At 40.0% G+C, this 23,089-nt stretch overlaps 1 protein-coding gene and 1 long non-coding RNA gene across 6 annotated transcripts in view; both read right to left on the bottom strand.

The window, feature by feature from the left end:
* The window catches only part of mthfr (methylenetetrahydrofolate reductase (NAD(P)H)), a 67,598-nt gene that overhangs the window by 9,257 nt on the left and 35,252 nt on the right, over positions 1-23,089 (bottom strand). For all 5 annotated transcript variants that reach the window (XM_084366875.1, XM_084366874.1, XM_084366878.1 and 2 more), the window contains 6 exons: positions 13,467-13,717; positions 10,668-10,802; positions 10,291-10,471; positions 9,790-9,972; positions 9,594-9,695; positions 9,385-9,504 (listed from right to left, as the gene is read on the bottom strand). In XM_084366875.1, coding sequence (XP_084223001.1) covers positions 9,385-9,504; positions 9,594-9,695; positions 9,790-9,972; positions 10,291-10,471; positions 10,668-10,802; positions 13,467-13,717 — 972 coding nt within the window. The remainder of the gene's footprint in view (positions 1-9,384; positions 9,505-9,593; positions 9,696-9,789; positions 9,973-10,290; positions 10,472-10,667; positions 10,803-13,466; positions 13,718-23,089) is intronic.
* Positions 14,866-16,951, bottom strand: LOC311265287. The gene is made up of 4 exons (XR_014623563.1): positions 15,639-16,951; positions 15,358-15,444; positions 15,149-15,262; positions 14,866-15,056 (listed from the first exon to the last, which is right to left on the bottom strand). It is a non-coding gene; the product is annotated as an uncharacterized lncRNA (long non-coding RNA).

The raw sequence follows: 23,089 nt of genomic DNA, 5'->3' as shown, positions 1-23,089 counted from the left end.
AGTAGTAATGTCAAAGTTGTCAATTCAGTTCCATGGTGTTTGTAGGAGTTTAAATCAGCGAACGCCGGGCTAAGATGCGTGTCGTGTGTGTGCGTGTGTGTGTGTGTGTGCGCGTGCTCTCTCCCTCAGCAGAGCAGAGTGGAGCAGCCATTGCGGGGCTATCAGAGGTCTTTAGCGTGTACTAGAAGAACTTTAATGATGAGAGAAATGTTTTATATGTAGTACTAATTTGTGTCAGTGTTTCGTGAAAACGTGTTTAGAGCCGTTTGCTGCCGTTATCAATCCAGCAGTGGTGGAGTTTTTCAGTCAGTGTCAGCTCAGCTGACATGTGTGTGTGTTTGTATGTGGAGGGGGGGGTGCGCGTCTCACTGGGGAGGAGCAGCCATCACATCGATGAGAGATTTAACTGAAACTGTGAGAGAAATGTTTTGTACATGGTTGAATATTTATTCCTTTTAAAGTTGATAATGCCGTTTAAAACTTAAACTTGATCATTTTGTTGCTTAATGTGCTTCTGACATCACACTTATTTTCCTGCTGATTTGTGTTCTGGTGTTGCCAAACCTGACAGCATAGTAGCCTAAGATATGATCACTTTATTTTGTGCAGAAAAAATTAATTATAACTGTCTTATCAGCAAGCAATGCATCATCAAGGCTGTGTTGTAGATATTGATGAAAAGGTGATGATATGGGTGATATGAATGTAACATGATGCCAAAAATATTGATACTGATTGAGACTAATCTGTGTTTTTATTTATTCTTCATACAGATGGCAGAACGCAAGAACCCGGTGTGGCAACATTTTAGTGAGCCACCAAAGCACTTTTTTTCATTTGAAAGTAGGTGTGGTGTAAAGTTGAACAAAGCTGTTTAATCCTACTGTGTACAATAGTTGTTGTTTTATTTATGCTACAGCTTAAGCTTAAATTTTACTGTTCAATAAATGTTTGTTTAAACTTGAGACCTGTTATCATTGTGTCATTTTTTTTAATGTAAATTGAGGGAGCAAAAGCAGTATCAGCTCCAAAAATTGGCCCAAGAAAATCGGCAGTCCATAATCTGTCATTGGCTAAGGGTGATGGAAAAAAATCTGTATCGGCCCTAAAAAACCCATATCGGTCGATCCCTAGTTTAAATACACCACATCTCTATGGCACTACTATATTATTTGTTAATAGAGCAGTGTTTTCAGTTATGATTAGCAGACTATTAGTTTAACACATTGTGACATCTTTTTAAATTGTATTCAATTTTATTTTATTTTTTATTTTATGGATAATTTTAACTGCACCAAATGTGACAAAATCAAAAGAACTGCAGGAGAAGCTAATTGATTTGCACATGAACCTCTGTTAAATGACAGAACTAAACACTGCTTTAAAAGAGACAATGAAACTTTAAGAAACTTTTAACTGGAACACATTCACCAGTCCTCTCATCAACTCTCCCGGTTCCAGACTCATGTGTGGAAACCCTGGCCGAAGAACACTTTCCACCACTAACCACTGCCATGGCAGCTCCAGCGGTGGGACACTCAATTGATTCCTGCTCCACACCATGCCCTGGGAAAAATCAGTGGAAGCGAGCGGGTGACAGAGGGCAGCGGGGAAGACTGAGTGAAATCCTTCGCCCCGTACCATCTCGTCCAGAGCTCAGGCTGAAAACTGTTTTACAGTACTGAGCCCGGACTCATTCCCGAACACCATCCCCCTGCTGCACCAAACCCTCCACCATCGCTTGCTTCCACCGTGGTGATCGGGCGCTCGATTATCTGGGGGCGCTCGCTCCCCTCAGACAAATCCATCATCCACTGTTTCCCAGGAGCCCATGTGCTGGACCTCAACACTCAGCTTCCAGTGGTGCTAGAACAACATGCCAACGTGAGAACTGTGGTGGCACATAATTGGCAGCAACGACACAACTTTTTACACCTTGAGTCAGAAACTTTAAAAGGAACATTTTAAAACTTTTCTCACCAACCTTAAAATCAACTGGAAAAAAACATTGCCATCTCAGGATCCCTGCCAAGCTACAAAAGGGGCATAGAAAAATTCAGTCGCCTTCTCTCTCTTAATTCATGGCTAAAAACTGCATGTAGAAATGTTAAGTTCACTTTTATTGATAACTTCGATCTGTTCTGGGGTTGCCCTACATTTTTTAAGCGTGATGGACTGCACCCCAACCTCAGGGGCTCACAGGTTCTTGCTCACAACATAATGCAATGTATAACAGCATGACTAACTGCTTCCCCACCCACCTCAGTTGATTTTTTATTAAACCCATCATCTCAGCTCGACACAATTAAGCCAACAGAGCTTTAAAAAGGACCAAACCTGGTAACAGTTCACATACACGGGAACTCTTTTTCAGCTGCAAAACGGACAGAAACCAACATGGCACTGTTTAATATAAGAGCATTAACAAACAATGCTTTCTGTATCAACAAACTCATAAATTATCACTATCTAGACCTTTTCTGACTGAGACTTGGCTGGGCCCAGATGCACCTGCCACACTGATTGAGGCCTGTCCACCCAGCTACAGTTTTTCTTTTTCAAGTAGAGAGGGTAGGAAAGGTGGTGGCACAGCTACAATATACCGATAAACACTGAAGGGCAGGGATGTGGACTTTGAATATTAAGCAACTTCTCAAAAATCTCAGCCCTTTCTCCTTGCAGTGACAGTATACAGATCCATCAAAAATTGCAACCTACAATAATAATGTCTTACCATCATCCTGTGAAGACTTAGTGAATAATTTTAACTGTAAAATGAAAACCGTAATTGACGCAGTAGCTCTAACTAAAACCAGGAAAATAACTACGAAAAAGGTTGACCCATGTAAAAATAATCAAACCAAAGCTCTAAAAAGAGAATGCAGAATTGATGAGCGCAGATGGCGTAAAACAGAACTATAAATCCGACACAACATACTCACTGAAAAACTTAAAAACTACAACGAGGCATTTTGAAAATCACATCAAAAATATTTCTCAGACATGATAAACACCAACATTCATGTTAAGAGTTTGCTAGCTACTTTAGGGAGAAAATAATCAACATTAGGTAAGGTATCTGCAGGCAAAACATGCACACTGCACTTGAACCTCTATCCATTGTACAATGTGATGTAAAGTTGGAATGTTTTGACCTGGTTGATGCTGAAACACTTAGGAAAGTAGTACCAGGACCGAAGCCCTCCACATGTTCACTTGATCCAGTCCCAACCTCCCTTTTTAAAACTATTTTTAGTACTGTATCTGAAGACATACTTACATGCACATATATTGTAAATTACTTCCTACAGCTTAGTGTCTTCCCTACAGATTTTAAACCTGCTCTGGTAAAGCCCCTTCTTAAGAAAGACAACCTGGATATTTTAACGATGAGCAACTACAGACCGATTGCAAATCTCCCATTCTTAAGCAAAATTTTAGAGAAACTAGTTTTTAAATCAGTTAAGTACGTTTTTTTAACTCAAACACTGAATTAGAAATGTTTCAGTCAGGTTTTAGAAAATATCACAGCAAAGAGACTACTTAAAGTAGTGGCGGTTCTGGTGCTACTTGACCTTAGTGCAGCTTTTGATACTGTGGACCACTAGATTCTTTTAAATAGATTAAGTGAGCGTGTTGGCCTGTCTGGAATTGTTTTAAATTGGTTTTACTTGAATCTTTGTGGAAGAAAACTTTTTGTATCCATAGGCGACTTGTTTCTGTGGGGTACCACAAGGATCAGTTTTACTTTTTAATTTGTACATTTGTCCCCTGGGCAGTGTCATCAGGAGACGCTGGATCACTTTCCATAGCTATGCAGATGACACTGAGCTCTATGTGGCCGTGTCTCCTGATGACACTGGGACGATTGACTCACTTTTTAACTGTATTTTAGATATTAAGGCCTGGATGTCACAGAACTTTTTACAGCTCAACCAGGACAAAACGGAAGTAATGATCATTGGTTTCAAGGCTCAGAGAGAGAAACTGGCCTCCAAACTGAGAAACCAGAAATCTTGGAGTGATCAATCCGTGTACCCAACGTTCTTTCATTTTTTCGTTTCAAAACCAAATTAAAAATTCTCTTTTAAACCCAGAACGAAAAAACGGGAAAAGCAGAATAACACAAAACCACATTTTGTGCCTGTTATTCTGTTTTAAAACAAAAACAGAATAACGTGAAATTGAGTTTTTGATTTTTATTGTTTTGTTATTTTGACATTCTGAACGGAAGACAACGCAACACATTTCTATTTCAAAATAAAAGCATTTGTTATTCTAACCTATTAGGTCCGTGCACGAAGTATAAATGAATCTCCATTGTTCACGTTGTATAATGAAACATCCCATTTTGGGGGGTATTTCCTATTTCATTGTCGTAAGACGTGTAATGCTGCTTGTTCCTTTATCCAACTTGATATTTCCGCCACTTTCCCACAACTGAGAGAGATAATCTCCGGGATTTTCAAAGTAAACACACCGTGTTTGAGACGAAGACTTTCTTTCCTCTTTATTTTGATGGTGTCAACTGTACATCCACAGATGAACAGTGTATTAATTGTAGCTTTAGTTTTTACTCACTAATTATAGGGATACATGACATTAATTTGTATTATTTGGAATATTTCTTTACTTTGCAGTCTGTCTGCATGCACAAACACTGCTGGTAACATACATTTGTGAACACAGACCACACTACAGTTTAATACATCAAAATTAATATCAAAACACCCCTAAGCCTTACTTATATGACTGAGCAGGGCCCAGTTAACTCACTTGTAGCATAACTGTAGGTATTTCACATAGACTTAGATGGACACATATTAAAATGACTTGCAAAACAGCTGATAATAACAAACGAGTAAGGTTAGCATAACGTTAGCATTAGCTACAAGAGCTAGCAACTTTACCTGCAAACAAAATAGCATTGTTAGCATTGGCTATGTTCTGAAGTTAACAGCTAACTACGTTCCTGGCAGGTCAACACATTTAAAACAGTGTTTGGTTGGAGACGCTTGGTGGATAAGGTGAACAAAAAAAAGTTTGACTAACTTGCCTGATGAGCAGCAGCAGCAGCAGCGTCTCAAACATGGTGTGTTTACTTTGAAAATCCCGGAGATTATCTCTCTCAGTTGTGGGAAAGTGGCGGAAATATCAAGTTGGATAAAGGAACAAGCAGCATTACACGTCTTACGACAATGAAATAGGAAATACCCCCCAAAATGGGATGTTTCATTATACAACGTGAACAATGGAGATTCATTTATACTTCGTGCACGGACCAAATAGGTTACAATAACAAATGCTTTTATTTTGAAATAAAAATGTGTTGCGTTGTCTTCCGGTCAGAATGTCAAAATAACAAAACAATAAAAATCAAAAACTTAATTTTCACGTTATTCTGTTTTTGTTTTAAAACAGAATAACAGGCACACAATGTGGTTTTGTGTTATTCTGCTTTTCCCGTTTTTTCGTTCTGGGTTTAAAAGAGAAAAACAGAAGAACAAACTTGTTTTTGTTTTTTTAATTTGGTTTTGAAACGAAAAAACGAAAGAACGTTGGGTACACAGATTGTGATCTTTGACTCAGATTTTAATTCTAAGGCACATGTACGCCATATCACAAAAACAGCATTTTATCATTTAAAAAACATTTCCAAAGCGAGGCCTTTTCTCTGTCTGAGCAACACAGAGAGACTAATGCAACGCTCTCCTTTCTGGTCTCCCACAAAACACAATAAATTCTTCTCTCTTCTTTTAGCTGTTCCACAAATCAAAACAAAACATTTGGTGATGCTGCTTTCAACCATTACGCTCCGAGCCATTGGAATAGCCTGCTGGAGGATCTGAGAGGAGCTAGAAATATTGATACTTTTAAACGTAAACTAAAAACCTATCTATTTAGTCTGGCTTTTATGTAGTGTCTAATGTGTCTAATAAAAATAAGAATGTCTAATAATTTTTAAAAATGTCTTAGCGCTGTATCGTCGGCAACTAGACTCAGTTGCCTACGATACAGGCTCAGTATTACAGGCTCAATATTTTATCCCATTTTATTTTTATTGCTTGTTTATATCTTTTATTCTTTCTTTTATTCTTTTATCTTTTCATTTTATTGCAATTGGTGTGCATTAGTCTCTAAATCTGTTTTAATACCATGTTTATTTCTTTTTCAATCACTTGTACAGCACTTTGGATTGCATTTTGATTTGTTTGAAAGGTGCAATATAAATAAAGTTTGAGTGATTGATTGATTGATTGATTGATTGATTATGTAACATGATTTTTTGGGGGTCTCCAGCTGCACTTTGAGGAATAAGAAACTACACCGGACTTCTCATCAGCATGAGGGTGAGTCGATAATGACTGAATTTCGTTCTAGAGTGAACTATTCCTTTAAACTGAAAGTGTGAATTCCTCACCAACCATTTCTGACAGAATGTGCGAACGCACCATATTGAAAGATTTAAAATCAGAGGACTAATGGTACCTCTACATCATTAAGTTCACGATGTGACACACCTGGAGGTGGATGAGGAAACAAGATATGAACTACAAGCTCTGCAGTCTGGGCATTTCTCCACCTATATGTAGTAAAGCACCTTTGCTCTGTTGTGTTTCCACCAGCAAATGCTGAAGACCTGTTGCATTTGTGACCGCAAGCATTGTCGCATTTGTGACAGCAAGCATTGTCGCATTTGTGACAACAAGCCTTGTCCACGTCGGCTTTAGTGATTTTACCAGATTTTTGAGCACACTGCCATTAGTGCAGGGTTCAGTCTGTGTGTATGCTGGCCAAGAGAGCTGCCCCGCCCCTTGTAGCTGCCCTGCCCCTGATAACAGCATCATGAGGAGGAGAGATCTCTCTTCTGGAGTGAAAGAAGCACAAATACAGAATGGAGAATGGAGTACCATGGTTCAGCCACTATTGGGGGACTCCGGGAGGGTAGAGTGCACAGCAGAACATTTTCTGTTTTGTTGACATTTTCTCTCCACACAAAAGTGGACAAATTTGGAAATTGCGCCTGAACCTGTTTCTACTATCACCATGGCACAGGAAATGATCAGATGTTGAGCTATAGCTTGATGAAGGCTCAGCCACAAAGCTGTATCCCAGATTTGGTGCTGACTGAGTAAAATTAGAAAAAGTAGATGTCACTTCAGGGTTTTTGACTTTATGCTAATTAGCACAAATCCCACAGACCTGTATGCTCTGAAGGCTTTTCTGTAGAATTCTATCACCTGGACTTGTGTGTCAAGTTTCAAGTCAATTGGTCCGCTCTGTACGGCTCTGCCACAGCAGCGGAGCTGTTAGGTTTCATTATAATCTATGTGTTAACTTCCACTGGGTCCGCTGCGCTACGTATCTGCTCCGTCCCAGCTCCGGCAGTCCGCAGCCCTCTGGAGCAGATACGCAGGACTTCTATTTCTGGTGGATGCTGGAGCATGACTCAGCAATTCAGCCGAATTCAGCACAAAGCAGACAGGAAGTCGCACACCGAAACAACAATATAACATTTTTTTCAAAATAAAACACTGTGTTGATGCCAGCACAAAAACCTCAAAAAAAGAGACAAATCCAAGCTCTTCTTCTAATCCTTCGGTTGGGAACACAACCGTGTTGTTGTGTTTATGGCACATACCTATAATTGCAGTCATGCGTGATTATGTAATTATCGCAGGAACTGCTCGGTCTCGTAACTCCAGCTGTTCGGCGGACTCAAAATGCAGCCGGTGGGGGTTGCCGGACGACAGCGCAAAACTGTACCGGAGCCAAAATGCAGCGGACATGCATTCAGTGGAATCTTTGGGTTATTCCCACCCACAGCCTGAAGATATCTACAAAGTTTAATGATGATTGGACCAATGGTTAGTGAGCTATGGCCAATTAATTATTTATAATGTCATGGGCCATGCCCACTTGCACCAATAAATACGCCCTTCACAATTTCAATAGCATCTTGCCCTTCGACTTGAACCCTAACAATAATAATAATAATAATAATAATAATAATAATTAAAACTGCAAGCAGTGATGAACGGGCCCTCGCCCCCCCACGTACGTTGGGCTGTGGCGCCGTCAGAAGCCGCACGCCCAGATGTGTGCTTGCCCCTTGCCTGTGTAAATGTCCTACCTAAATGGGATTCGTGTCACACAAAACACAACAGTGACACCTTCAGTGGCTTCCTGTGTCCAGTGGGTGGCACTATAGATATGACGTAGTATTGATGCAGAGACGTATTTTGGGTGAGCCCCTCTACATGTGTGACCAATTTGATGCAGATGGTAAATTGCATGTTGAAGTTATAAGGACTTCCTGCGTGATGGCGAAGGATCAAAATTGACCACACGGCCACGCCCACCAGGCACAACGCAGGCTGTTGAAGGTATGAGGATGCTGCTGAGTGAATGTGAAGTCTGTGGTGTTAAATCTGTAGGAAAAGATAGTGAAACTACAAGCCATAGAACTTGGGAACGTACAGTGTGTGCAAAGTTTGGTGCAAATCAGTGAAATTGCCTGGGAGGAGTTCGAAAAAGTAGGTTTGCGACATTTCGCGAGCTAGCGAAAAAAAACGGTAGGCGGATGTGGGCGTGGCCTATATCACGAGATTCAGCAGAATTGACTGAACGTGTGGATATAAGTTATTTGAATGTGCGACAAAGTATGTGGGAGTTATTAGCCAAAACGCACTTTTCTTGATTATAGCGCCACCTAGTGGTGGAAAATCAGAACAACAACAGATTGTAGAATTTTTCGCCGGGTGTGACATATATTCCAAGTTTGGTGAGTTTTGGGGTATGTTCAGGCAGTGAAAAATGCGATCATTTGGGAAAATAAATAAATAAATAAATAAATAATAATCACTACAAAAACAATAGGGTCCTTGCAGGTTCCCTGCTCGGGCCCTAATAATCACTACAGAAACAATAGGGACCTCGCAGGTTTCCTGCTCGGGCCCTAATAATAATCATTACAATTACAATAGGGCCCTTGCAGGTTCCCTGCTCGGGCCCTAAATAATCCTTACAGATACAATAGGTCCTCGCACGAGATTCGTGCTCGGGCCCTAATAATAATAATAAACCGGCACAATTTCAATAGGGTTCTGCCCCTCGGGCATGAAATTCTCAAGGCATGACCAGCTTTCTGCATACATTAGAGGGACAAAACATACCAGCATACTTTGATACCAAAATGAGTACCTGCAATGCAAAATATGTACAGGTTGGCAGGTCTCCTTAGTGATTAGGTTACTTCCATTACAAGGGGACCATTCAATAACTACTACATTCTGAGTTTTTGAAAAAAAAATGTTTCCAAAAGAAGCCACTGTAACAAGACTGTACATCCCTAAATAATTGGTGCACATTAACAGGTCTTACCTTCCAATACATAAAGCTGACTGGGTCCGCTACAGTAGGCTGAACAATCTCCCTGCCAGGAAAGATCCCCCACGTCACAGCGTTTGGCTGCATGTCAGGGGCGTTGGTCAGGTTACGCCCCTGGACACAGAAATATGCATTAGTTAGTGACATAATGATCATATACACTCACAAACATGGAATTATGTGTGCTTTCTGTTTAAACTTACGTGCACATTAACAATGTGGTAGTTGACACGGGGCTCATACTTTTTCAGTACCTTGAGGAGAGCAGTCACATTTTCACTGGAGGTGAAGAACTCCAGATAGGCCTTGGATTTAAAACAAGAGGAATAAGGTAACGTACCAGACAAAAACAGCCCACTTGCTAAGCACTCCATCAAAAAGACACAATCAAGACAAGACCTTCTGAAAGACGTAGCCTCCTGCAGGTCCCCAGCCTACTATAGGGTCTGTCGAAGTTTTGCCATTGATGTTGGGCTGGGAGTTGATGGTGAGGACTCCTCGTTTGTTCACCTTCTCCAGCTCTTCTTTCATCAGGTTGGTCTCTGGGGCCAGAGGCTCATCATTCCATGGCAAACACATCACCTAGCAGAAAAGGATCAAGTGCAATGTGTAGAAAGATATCATTCGTGAACGTTGTAGAAACTAGGGCTGTACCAAATACCATTTTTGGTGCTTATAAGCAACAGTGAGAATTACACAAGGGGTGGGACGGGATATCAAACTTTATTTGGCCATTATTTATTGTATTTGTTTATTCCTGTTTCAGTGGAGTCAATACAATGTCTCCTTTAAAATACTAGTTAAATACTAATAACACTGATTACCACTGACAACGGCAGAAGCTTCGAAGCATTTGGGTCAGCCCTAGTAGAAACACTATCACTGTTCCATCTCGTCTACCTTGTGTCCACTGCTGTTTGGTTGACCTGTAATGTAGCACGTGAAGACCTCAAATACACTCTCTTCATTCATCAGCTCCTGACCCCACATCTGCAGCAGTGCGTCTTTGGATGACTTGCTCTTCAGGTAGAACAGGTAGTAGTCATTTAATTCACCAAAAGCTGGAGATGAGGAGTTCCCCCTGAAGTGGTCAACACCGTTTAGTCATTTGATAGTGGGATTCACACCAATTCACATAACTCTCTGTATTAACCCAAACTAAGAAAGTAAAAATGTTGATAGTAATTTAACATTTATTCACTTAATAAAATGCATTAATGAGAAAATTGACATTCAAGTTTCATCAAATTAAATCTGTTCAGTATGACTGAGCTTACCATCTGCCGTTAGGAAACTCATCCCAGTCCTGGGTTCTGTAGATGTAGCTCTTGGGCCTGGATGCCCAAAAGATGGGTCGAACATCTTCTACCTTTCGCTTGGGATGGGCACTCACTGCCCAGGGAAGAGGCCGCCTGGAAGAAAATAAGATCTGAAACTCTGGGACATTTCAAATTAGAATGTTTCTTTAGTAGTTCTTTATTAGTTGTGTGAAGTTGTTAGTATAAACCTTTTCTTTATACAAATCTTGGTCATGTGAGTTTGTGTGTATGGAATATTATAGTCACTGTACACAAATTGAGAACACAGTAGCAACCTCTAGAATTGAAATTGAATTATTTAAAAGTATCAAGTAAGTGTTAAGTAGCTCTATTTTTCAACAGTAATCACTGTTGTGTTTAGTCAGTAACCCATGACATTCCTTCCAATGCTTTTGCAGTAAAAGAAAAAATAAATTTTTTAGTATCCCTGCCCACATCCAATAAGGAGAGAACACACACACACAAGAACACTTAGAACAGCTTTAAAGGGTGGTGCCCTGAGATGAATTGATGAAACCTCGGCAAGACTATCTTAAAGTAACAAAGTATCATTAAAGCTATGGTCTACGATTTGAAAGATTTGTCATTATTATTAACATCATTTAGATGGTGGTTATGGTCCAATAGTACGACCTACACAATGTGAAGAGTAAAAGGAACCAAATAAATTCATTCTCTCTAGCACCTGCAAAACTGAAAAGAAATTGACCAATAGGAGCCATCTGGTCCGGATGGCTCCTATTGGATCAATTTTCCAATCCAATCCCCTCGCTCACTCTCCTGCTCCTGCTCACGTCTGGTCCCAACCCACTTCCACATTTGAAACTACAAGCGGACAAGAGATTTGTTTTGCCCTGAGCAGTTCAGCTGCCTCTGCTTGCCCCACCGACAAAGAGTCAAAGAAAGAAAGTCTGTCACTGAAAAGACACAAAGCGGCGATGTGAAACACAGAGAGCTCAAACCCGAGTAAACATCGGGTCATCATTTGAACGGTGGTGAAAGGTCCGTGAAGATATGGACCCGATGCTGATACAGCAGAGTTTCTGTTGAACAGGTAATCTTTGTCTTTATTGTGGATGTTGTGACACAGATAACTTTCATGCCGATGCTGGCTTATGACTGTGAAAGCTGCCGTTAGTTTGTTTCTGTGTTATTAGACGGTCGAGACAATTTCTGTCTCTGCAGTATTGTCAACACTTGTTTACTTGTTCGACGGAGACGTTAGCCTCTATGCTAGCATTGTGAGCTAACAACAAGCTAACATTGCTGTTATGTTTACACCAAATAAGCCTATTTATTTGCTCGTGGCAGCTAAATGAAGCAGCAAGTAATGCATGTAAGATGAATGAATGGATGAATGAAACGGATTTATTTCCAGATTTTTATTTTATTTGTCTGGATTTATTTCTCCATAACAACATCTCGCCCGGTCACTACTCAGCTGTTTTGCTAACCCTCCTCCCGGTCTTGTCCGTTTGTTTTCAATGAAGCCTTTGCTAAATCAATATGATGGATTATCATATAGGCGTTACGATGTGTGTATTTGTGAGTCTTATCTGTCATAACAATTATTATTATTATTAGATTATGGTTTACGGGGCACGTTTGTGTCGCGGTCTGGTGCTACTCAGACAACAGCTGGGACACAGCTGGTCCGAGGCTCATGAAGGTTTATTTTTCAGCCACAATGTGGAAGCGATCGTTGTAATTAAAGCTGACGGCAGAATCTGTTAGTCTCTTGGCCCTCAATAACTTTTAGAAGTGGCTAACTTAGCTGCTGATAAATAGTAACTTATTACCTAGCTGTAACGTAGCGTAGCTGTAACATGCTAATGACGTTAAGCTAGCTTGGCTGTGGAGCTTAGCTGTGCTTAGCTTTTAATGACTTACAAGATTTACGTGAGTTTCAACGTGCATTGTAATAACTTTACCTGTGAATCCGACATCGTTACTCCGCATTCAAAGCTGGGCTGTATTTGGTTTCTGCTGGCCGGCTTGTTGCTCTTGGTGCTTGTTGCGGGGGGGTGTGTGTCGCGGGTGGCTCCGAGGGCAGAGCGATACGAGCGCGGAGGGGAGGGATTAAGGAGCACAGAGGGGAGGGGTGTGTGTGGGGGGGATGCTTTTTTTCAAATCTTTCTCAGATCGTAGACCAGAGCTTTAAGTGAACCACAGTCGACACTTTCAAGGCTTTAGAAATATTAACCAAGTGAGCTAAGCATGATAATAGTGTTAGTAGTATTACTTGGAAATAGTCTGACGCAGGTCTGTAGGAATGAACGATATGCCATACCAATCGCTCTAAGAAAAAGGATTAGTGTCCATAATTTGTGCAAGATATCATGGGGGCTATGAGATAGATACCAGAGATATTGATAAATATCAATTTCTGGCATTGCTGCTAAATTACTTTTGTCCCAGCGTTAGATATATTAATTATCTCTGCAGATTTTGGGATCCATTAAGTTGTTAATGCTTGCTAAAAGGTATAGTAAAGTGGAAAAGAGCATTGAATATCAATTTTATCATTTATTTGTGATTTAGCATAGACTTGCCATACCGTCATATACAAACATGTGGAATGTGATTAGATATTAAATATATGTTATATAATTAAAAGAAAATGCAGATTTACAAGTTTAAAGCTTTGGAGGCATTTCTATGTTCTGCTAGGTCATCTGAAGCAGATTTGAACTGGGCACTGTTGACTGAGAGGGATTTAATGTTAAAGAATATTAAGCAGACAGAGGGATTACTGACCTGGGGTCTTCTATCCACAGGCCCAGCTGTCGGAGCACCTCCATGGTGGCAACCTCTCGATTCAGCGTGTAGAAATGGAGCCCTGGTACCTTGCCACTGTTCATCAGCACACGGCACATCTCTACTGCCTGATGGATTCCGTAGTTACGGATGGCCGCATCATTGTCTTTGATGGGTTCGATGACTTTGGTTATCTCCTCTGGCACCTCGAGCTTCGACAGCTTGACGAGCTGACGTAGAGACTGGTAACCCTGACAATGAAAAGTCATAAATTTAATAATAGTTATGAACATCTTCTTGGAGCCTTTGGGAGGGACTAGGCCAATTGTTTATGGTGAGCACCAGATAGTTTCCTCTAGGGATGCACAATATAGATTTTTATCAGCTGATACAGATAGAGAATTACCTGCTGGAATACCGATAAGAGAAACGATAATTTCCATTTTTGTATTTTGAAAAAGGAAGTCCCTAACCTGTAGTTTACACAAACTTAAAAAGTGAGAAAGGCTAAGATGCAGTGAGGAAAGATGGTCCATCTATTTTTTTCCAATATTTTATCAATGTAAGACAAAACACAGACAGAACATAAATACATAGGGCAAGTTAATGCACTACAATGATTATACAATGAATACCCTTACGAAAAAGAAGTGTACTTCAAGTTTATTTTATCAAGTAAAGTTCAAGTATATTTCCCAAGTATACTTTATCTAGTAAGTATACTAATATCAATGTACCAATAGTATACTTAAGTGTACTATTTCAATACTTCTTGGGACTAAATTGGCCCACTTTTTAGTTTATCAAAGTATACTTTCAAGTATATTTGAAGTGTAAGAGCAGTAAACTTTGAGTAAACAACTAGTTTACATCTAAGTATTATTTTGTACTGCAACTATACTACAAGTGAACTTATAGGTATACTGTTAGTTTACTAGTTATATACTTCTAGTCCACTTTTTAGTTTATGAAAGTATACTTTGAAGTATACTGCAAGTGAACTTATAGATATACTGCTAGTTTACTAGTTATATACTTCTAGTCCACTTTTTAGTTTATGAAAGTACACTTTTATGTATACTGTCAGTAAACTACTAGTGTAATAGTTTTTTTTACTGCAAGCATACTTGTAAGTTTTCTTTAAGTGAACTTAACATCATACTTATAGTTTACTATTTATATATTATTTTTGCACTTTAAAGTATACTACTAGGTTACTTTTTAGGTATACTGGAAATATACCTTTAAATGTACTTTAAGAGGACTTGAAGTTAACTCATATGTACACTACCAGTGGACTACACATATAAAAATTCACAAGACATACTCAGGATTAAGAACATATTTGTTTTCTTTATAAATCCAAATTTTCAAACAAATCTTGTACTGGATGCCGAAATATAACATAACATTGACGACTCAAATCACAATCACAGAGCATGGAGCAGGGCTGGGGGTCCTCACAGAGGATGAAGTTGGACTTGGGGTCTTCACAGGGGACAGAGGAGAAGGAGAAGGGCTGGGAGTCCTAGCCACTAAATTCGGTTTTACTGAGGCCGACTGTGCTCCACCAAATCGTGATTTAGTGAACTGGAAGGAGAAACAATAACGATGACTTAATTTTATGATGCAACACATACAAACAATTCATACAAGACATTAATTACTGCGACAATATTCACCATAGCTAAACTTGGAGGGGGACACAGGAAAGACCACTGGGCTGCATTATCAGTCGCATCAAGGGCCGAGACCGAGACCGCAGGCTGGACATCAGCAGGAGACTGAGTGGCAGGCTGCTAAAACAACAGCATTATGACATGTGCTGTAACTGCAACAGCATAACAGCAATGTAAACAGACATGCAAGATGTAATTCTTTTAAAGCTCACCTTAACAGTGTGAAATCCACAACTAGAGGCCATGGACCCGCTAAAGAGGCTGGTCTGTCCACGGGCCTGCATGGGGCATTTCTCAATCTGAAACAATCAGAATTGTATTCAGCCTGGAGTGAGACACTCAAGTCAGTCAGTCAGTTTTTTTGTGATTGTTGCGGGCAAAAATCCTTGGTTAGGCGGCACGTTTTCTTAAAAAAATAGATGGAATATGCGGGATATTTATGCAATTTTATGCATGGTCATGAGTAATAAGTGGATATTTTGCTATACTTTACCTTCTGGTAGAGATCACGCCATTTGCGCTGCCTCTGGGCTGGTCTGTTGCCTCCTCCAGCAGGCTAAACCCCCAGAGCTGGTGAATGTCCTCAGTCTCACCATCCACTCCCCCTCTCCCATTGCCTTGTGGCTCTTTGGTTTAGTGCTTATCTGAAAACAACATGGAAATAATAATTGTGGTTACAACTATGAATCACAGCATAAACATAGTGGCCACGTTATCTTGTCGTTTTTGCATTCAGATACTGTACTGACTTGACCATACTGTATCTGCAGACATAAACAGCTTTCCTAGTAAGCTTCAGGTTGGCTGATAAGGTCCGTTATTTCTTGGAAGTAGTTTAAATTAAAGTCATAAACTAAGCAGCCAGACGACCGGTTAACAGTAGGCTAAATCAGTAAACTGTACAAGTGTACTAAGCAAAACAAATGAACACTGAACGTGAACAGGTAAACACATGTCAACCTTTCCTGTTCGCCTCCCAGACCGTAGTGGCAGAGCGCAGGGGAGTACGTTTTCCTCCTGGGCTGAAGCCGGTTAGCTTCAGGGCTAACACCCTTCACTTCACTTCGCTGCCAGACAGCAGTTGGTAAAACAATAGGAGAGACATTATGTGGTCTGGAGAAGCTTGTGCGTTTATTTGGCCACATACTGAACTGTACATTCATGGCTAACCTCTTTCTCTGCTCTGTTAATGTCTGCTCCAACTTCACCTGCCGCTTGCTCCACTATACACACAGACTCTACGCACTCACGCACTGCTCCACCCCTTAAAGGGACCACAACATTATTATAACACACACAATGGGATCATGTAATAATAATACACTGTGCTACTGAAGCACATATACACAGGCGTAACGCTGCCGTTACCAAGAGCAGTAATAATAGGTTAACTTACAGTTACAGTAGCTGCAAGACCAACGTTAGCGTTAGCTAACGTCAGTCTATAACCAACGTTAGTGTTAGCTAACATCAATTATCTGGCTAGCTACAAAGACTGAAGTTGCTGAAAAACGTCATGACTCGCCAACGAAATCATAAAATTAGCCGGTGTGATGAATGGAAGTATACAATGTATGACCATTCGATCAGAAAATAAAAACATTGGATGTACTTACTGTGAATCAACAGTAGGCTTGCGCTTGCTTCGCTTCGTGACGGAGACGTTAGCGGGTCAATGTCATTCAACAGCAACGTGACCAGAATGAAGCGCCGTGAGTCGTGGAGCTTAAAGAGGCGGAGCTGAGCGCAGTTGCTGATCGGACGGCAAAGATGAAAACGTTGCTATTTGAATTAGGCGCCTTTCTTTCCAGCGTCTGTACTGTATATAAAAAGCGTCTGTACTCAAATGTGAAATGCATGTTAATTACAACTCGTTTAATTTTGCCACTTCCTACAAATTGTTGTAATGTAATTGTAATTTGACCTTTGTTGAACTGGATTTTAGATCCACATGGGTCAAGGAATCGTGAACCTGTGAAGCTGTACATTACATGTCTTTGTTTTTATGGGACAGTAGTGACAGAGTTTAAGGGAGACCTTGAAACTGTCACAAACTGCCTGTGTTCCCTCAGTTCCCAACACGGTAGGCACCTGTTGGTTTTTGATACGGTGGTCCAGAGGTGTCAGGCCAAATACAAAAGCCACAAAACAAATACAAAAGCCACAACACAATAATCGTATTCGTATTTGTGTTGTGGCTTTTGTATTTGTGTTGTGGCTTTTGTATTTGGCCTGACACCTCTGGGGCACTGTACTTTGATGTGTCATAATTAAATATTAGGAAAAAAACAATATTAGGAAAACAGAGTGGCCTCCATTTAACGGCCACAAATTGTAAATATTTTATTATCCAAAACATAAATGCAAAATATTGTTATGTTAGCTGTTAAATATTACGGCATATATCTGTTATGAACACAAGGTTAGTAAACTTAACAGTGACAAAATGTTGTTTTTTTTTTTTTTTTTTACAAAAACTAGATGCAAAAATTACAGTATTGACTGTAATGTAAATTACAGCATCTTTCTGTTATAAACTGAGTGCAGGAGTATTTAACAGTGCAAAATTTACAGTTTTGACTGTTATATATAGTTACGGTGTTTCGCTGTTCTAAACATTTTATTTAACCTTTTGAGAGTTTTTTACTGTAGTAGCTTTCAGTTTTTTACCGTAAAATCTACTGACATTTTTTACAGTGTAGATCTGTCTACCTGCTTGCTACCTTTGTGCTAACCTACATAACACTGTGTACATATAAGATCAGTTTCAGTTCCACTTGTGTACTATTTACTCAAGCTATTCCACCCCAGTACTACCTCAAAGAAGCCAATATGTGCGCAAAAGTATTAAATAGGCTACTCTATCATAAGAGTAAGCACAACTACAAGCCAAGTATACTTAAACTTTCTATATAAGACAAGAACACTTCTTAAGTATATCTTGATCAAAAGATTAAGTACAAGTATAGGCCAAATATACTTAGACTTTTCTGTATACTTGTCAGTATAAGCCAAGTATACTTAAGTATAATTTTGTTAAGTATATCTCTGATTAGTACATGAAAAGTAAACTGAAAGCATACTTTCTTATTTTTTAGTTTAAAAGAAGTATACTAATAGCACACTTGAATAAATTTCTTTTTCGTAAGGGTAGTGAATACAGGTCATTGACAAGTTTCTCTTTCAGGGTTATGTTAGTACTGTATGTGGTGTCGGTGTAATGGTGGTGTTTATATCCACGATTGTCTCTCATTTTGTTAGTATCCATTGATTTCTGGGATTCACCAATGTTTCCTTACTTTGGCTCTTCTATTTTTGAGTGGTTGAGAGCACTCTTACCAAGAAAAGAGAAAAATATCCCATTTACACAGTCCACAATTTGTTTGTCCAATGCACGGAAACATAGGTTTTAAATTATAGAAACATAAAAAAACGCATAATATAATGAAATTTAGATTACAGGACTTTTAATGACTGTTTAATTCGTGGTAAAAATACTACTGGTTAATTGATCCTAATTAAGACTATAAAGACCCTGGGATGTTTGCTTGCGTTTAGCACCTGAATCATAGCTTAACTACTGATACTAGCTGCTTTGGTAAACCAGGCCTTACACAGAGAGCACATTTTTAGAAATCACACCAATCTGTTTGATGAGACAGATGAATGGCTGCCGAGCTGTTCGGATTGCCACGAGTACTTCTTATGGATTTGTGCAATAACCTGGAGCCTTAACTTAGGGGAAACACACGCCGGTCAAATCCCTGTCTCCACACCTCCAAGTACTCAGCGCACACACAGTTTTGGCTGCAGGATCATTTCAGAGAGAGATAGGAGACAGGTCAGGCATTTCACAGTCCTCTTTGAGGTTTGTGCTTCCAAGAGTACTGAAAGCAATAATATCACTCATGCCCCAGTACATATCGTTCCTGTACAATGCGATCCAGCAGGTAGAGATTAAGAATGCCTTTTTTGCTGTGGTGCCAAATATCATTGGTGCTGTAGATTGCACGCATATGGATCAAAGCACCCTCTCCAGATCTATTCCCATTCTTCAACCTAAGGCTGCATGACTCTATTAACCTCCAAATAATATCAGATGCAAACTGCCATCTTCTGAATGTCGTGGCCCGTTGGACAGGGGGCGCACACAACTCCGTTGTGCTGCAGAATAGTTCTGTGGGGATGCGTCTGGCTCAAGGAGCTGGTGGAGATGGGTGGCTGATTGGTAAGTGATTTGTAATTCTAAAAACCCCCATCCAGTTTCACTTTAATAAAACTCAAGTTCATAAAAATGTAACATAGGTGACCAAGGCTATGCCCTCGCTCCATGGCTGATGACCCCTCTGGCAAATCCCCAGACGAGACAGGAGCGCTCTTACAACCACCGGCACGCGCACACTCGCTCCGTGGGAGGGCCAGGTGGATGCGCCTTGATACTGCAGGTGGAAAGCTCATATACAACCCGGAGAAAGCATGCTTAACGGAAATGGCCTGCTGTGCAAAATATGGCAATGACTTGGAAACTACTTTCTTTTGATCTCTGCTGACATTGTTCTTCTTACTTCCCTTTTTTGGTGGCATCTCTCCAATCGCTGTGCCAGTGTCGGCTATGTGCACACGGCACAACACCTGCCCTTATTTTTTTTAACATTCTTTTTATTTCAGTTCAATTTGGATGTTACATCTTAAACATATCTGAAATAATTTTACATTGAATGTAGTAAATGACTTACAATAGAGGTAAAAAAGACAAAAAAAGGAAAAGTACTTGGAGAATAAAGTTTAATAAAGCTATCTGACCGACAAATTATCAAGAAGAAACAAACGTACAAAAAAGAAATAATAAGAAAATATCACATTTAGGGGAGGGGGTGACCACTGATTAAAAGTTGTAATAATCTTATGGTGACTGATGGTAACCTTATGCTGTAACTCTACTCTACTTAGTCTAAGGATAGTGTGATATGTGCCTTGACATCATCCAGAAAAGGTCCCCATAGTTTATTGTAGTTTTTTGCTGATCCTTTCAGAGAGTATCTTATATTTTCAAGTTTGAGAAAGTAAAGTACTTCCTTGACCCAGTGTGTAAATGTTGGGGGTTTACAGTCCTTCCGTTTGATCAAAATCAGCCACCTGGCCAGGAGCATGAGAAAAGCAACACTATTTGATTGTGCCCTAGTTAGACCTAGATGATCAGGAACAACCGCAATCGTCGCTGATTGGTCCGTCCTTTGAACCGGAAGGACAGGGTTTACATGTTTTCAAAACAAGAGCGCTGCCAGTGACGACATACACGCTGCTATTACAGTTTTTTTCGATTGCTAAGACACATTGGTCGAAACTGAAGCGACATGTTCAAAACTCTTAACACAGTCTGCATTTCCATCTTGCAGCTCAGCTCAACAGTTAATCTCATGCCCAAAAGTGTGTCTCACCAACAAAACACTTCATATTTGTCTCAAGAGAAGCTCATTCAACAAAACACTAGCACATTGTCTCACTTTGGAAACACACACAATCACTCTTAACAAATGGAGCGACAAAATACTAACAACAAAGAACATTACATCAAATACATCTTATATTTTAAGTTTGAATGATTTTTGCCAGGTAAATCAGTATTTTATATAGGATCTTTTGCACTTTAAGGGTTCTAAATTATTGTATATGCTGTAATATATTGCACCAACACTGAGATTGAAAATCTAACAGTTTCTCCACAGAATCCTCTTTTATCAGACCATCACTTAATAACTTTTGAAGTTCTATTACTGGACTACACACCATTAGGCAAAAACTCCTTCACTAGATGTCTATCTGATAGTGCTGTAGCTAAATTTAAGGAAATTATACCGCTGGCACTAAACTCAATGCCATGTCTCAATATAATAGAGGACTCCTCCACTAACCTCAGTTCCTCACAAATCGATCATCTTGTTGATAGCACTGCAGGCTCATTGCGAACAACACTGGACTCTATTGCCCCCCTGAAAAGGAAACCTATAAAGCACAGGAGGTTAGCACCCTGGTATAACTCGGATACCCGCAAATTGAAGCAAACATCACGGAAATTTGAAAGGAAATGGCGTTCCACCAACTTGGAAGAATCCCGCTTAGCCTGGAAAGATAGCCTTAAAACATATAGGAAGGCCCTCCGCAATGCCAGAGCAAGCTATTACTCGTCATTAATAGAGGAAAACAAAAACAACACCAGGTTTCTTTTCAGCACTGTAGCCAGGCTGACAGAAAGTCACAGCTCTACTGAACCATGTATTCCTACAACGCTCAGTAGTAATGACTTCATGAGCTTCTTCAATGATAAAATTTTAACTATTAGAGACAAAATCCATCATCGCTTGCCCTCAACTGGCACTATTGTATCTTTAAACACAGGAACCTCAGAAACAGTTCTAAATTCTGACTTATATTTAGACTGCTTCTCTCCCATTGACCTCCACCAACTAACTTCGATGGTTTCTTCATCTAGACCAACAACTTGTCTCCTAGACCCCATCCCAACTAGGCTGCTGAAAGAAACTTTACCTTTAATTAGCACATCTTTACTAGAAATGATCAACCTGTCTCTATTAACAGGATACGTACCACAATCCTTTAAACTAGCTGTAATTAGACCGCTCCTTAAAAAGCCTAATCTTGATCCAGAAACTTTAGCCAACTATAGACCTATATCCAACCTCCCTTTCCTCTCCAAGATCCTTGAGAAAGCAGTCGCCAACCAGCTATGTGACTTTCTTCATAAAAATAGTTTATATGAGGATTTTCAATCAGGTTTTAGAGCACATCATAGCACAGAGACGGCACTGGTGAAAGTTACAAATGACCTCCTAATCGCCTCTGACAAAGGACTTGTCTCTGTCCTGGTCTTACTAGATCTTAGTGCTGCATTTGATACCATTGATCATCACATTCTACTACAGAGACTGGAACACTTAATTGGCATTAAAGGACCCGCATTAAACTGGTTTAAGTCCTATTTATCGGATCGATTTCAGTTTGTACATGTTAATGATGAGTCATCCCTGTATACCAAGGTTAGTCATGGTGTTCCTCAAGGCTCCGTGCTTGGACCCATACTATTCACCTTATATATGCTCCCTCTAGGAAATATAATTCGGAAACACTCCATAAACTTTCATTGTTATGCAGATGATACACAGTTATACCTATCAATAAAGCCAAATGAAACTAATCAGCTTACTAAACTCCATGCATGTCTCAAGGACATCAAGACCTGGATGACCTGCAATTTTCTGCTGTTAAACTCAGATAAAACCAAAGTTATAGTACTTGGTCCTAAACACCTTAGAGATGCATTATCTAATGATATAGCGAGTTTGGATGGCATTAACTTGGCCTCCAGCACCACCGTCAGGAATCTGGGAGTTATCTTTGATCAAGATATGTCCTTCAACTCCCACATAAAACAAATTTCAAGGTCTGCATTTTTTCATCTACGTAACATTGCAAAAATCAGGCCCATCCTGTCTCAAAAAGACGCAGAAAAGCTAGTCCATGCATTTGTTACTTCCAGACTGGACTATTGTAATTCTCTATTATCAGGCTGCCCTAACAAGTCTCTAAAGAGTCTCCAGCTGGTCCAGAATGCTGCAGCACGTGTACTGACAGGAACTAAGAAAAGAGATCATATTACTCCTGTACTGGCCTCTCTGCACTGGCTCCCTGTAAAATCAAGAATAGAGTTTAAAATCCTTCTCCTCACTTACAAAGCTGTTAATGGTCAGGCACCATCATATCTCCAGGAGCTCATATTACCCTATCACCCAACTAGAGCATTACGCTCCCAGAACGCAGGATTACTTGTAGTTCCTAAAGTCTCCAAAAGTAGAATGGGAGCCAGAGCCTTCAGTTATCAAGCTCCTCTTCTGTGGAACCATCTTCCTGTTTTGGTCCGGGAGGCGG

Source organism: Pagrus pagrus (assembly GCF_965226575.1).
Source record: "Pagrus pagrus genome assembly, chromosome: 11".
Classification (NCBI taxonomy): Eukaryota; Metazoa; Chordata; class Actinopteri; order Spariformes; family Sparidae; genus Pagrus; species Pagrus pagrus.
The sequence above is the reverse complement of the archived record's forward strand: the minus strand, read 5'-3'. Positions and strand labels throughout refer to the sequence as shown.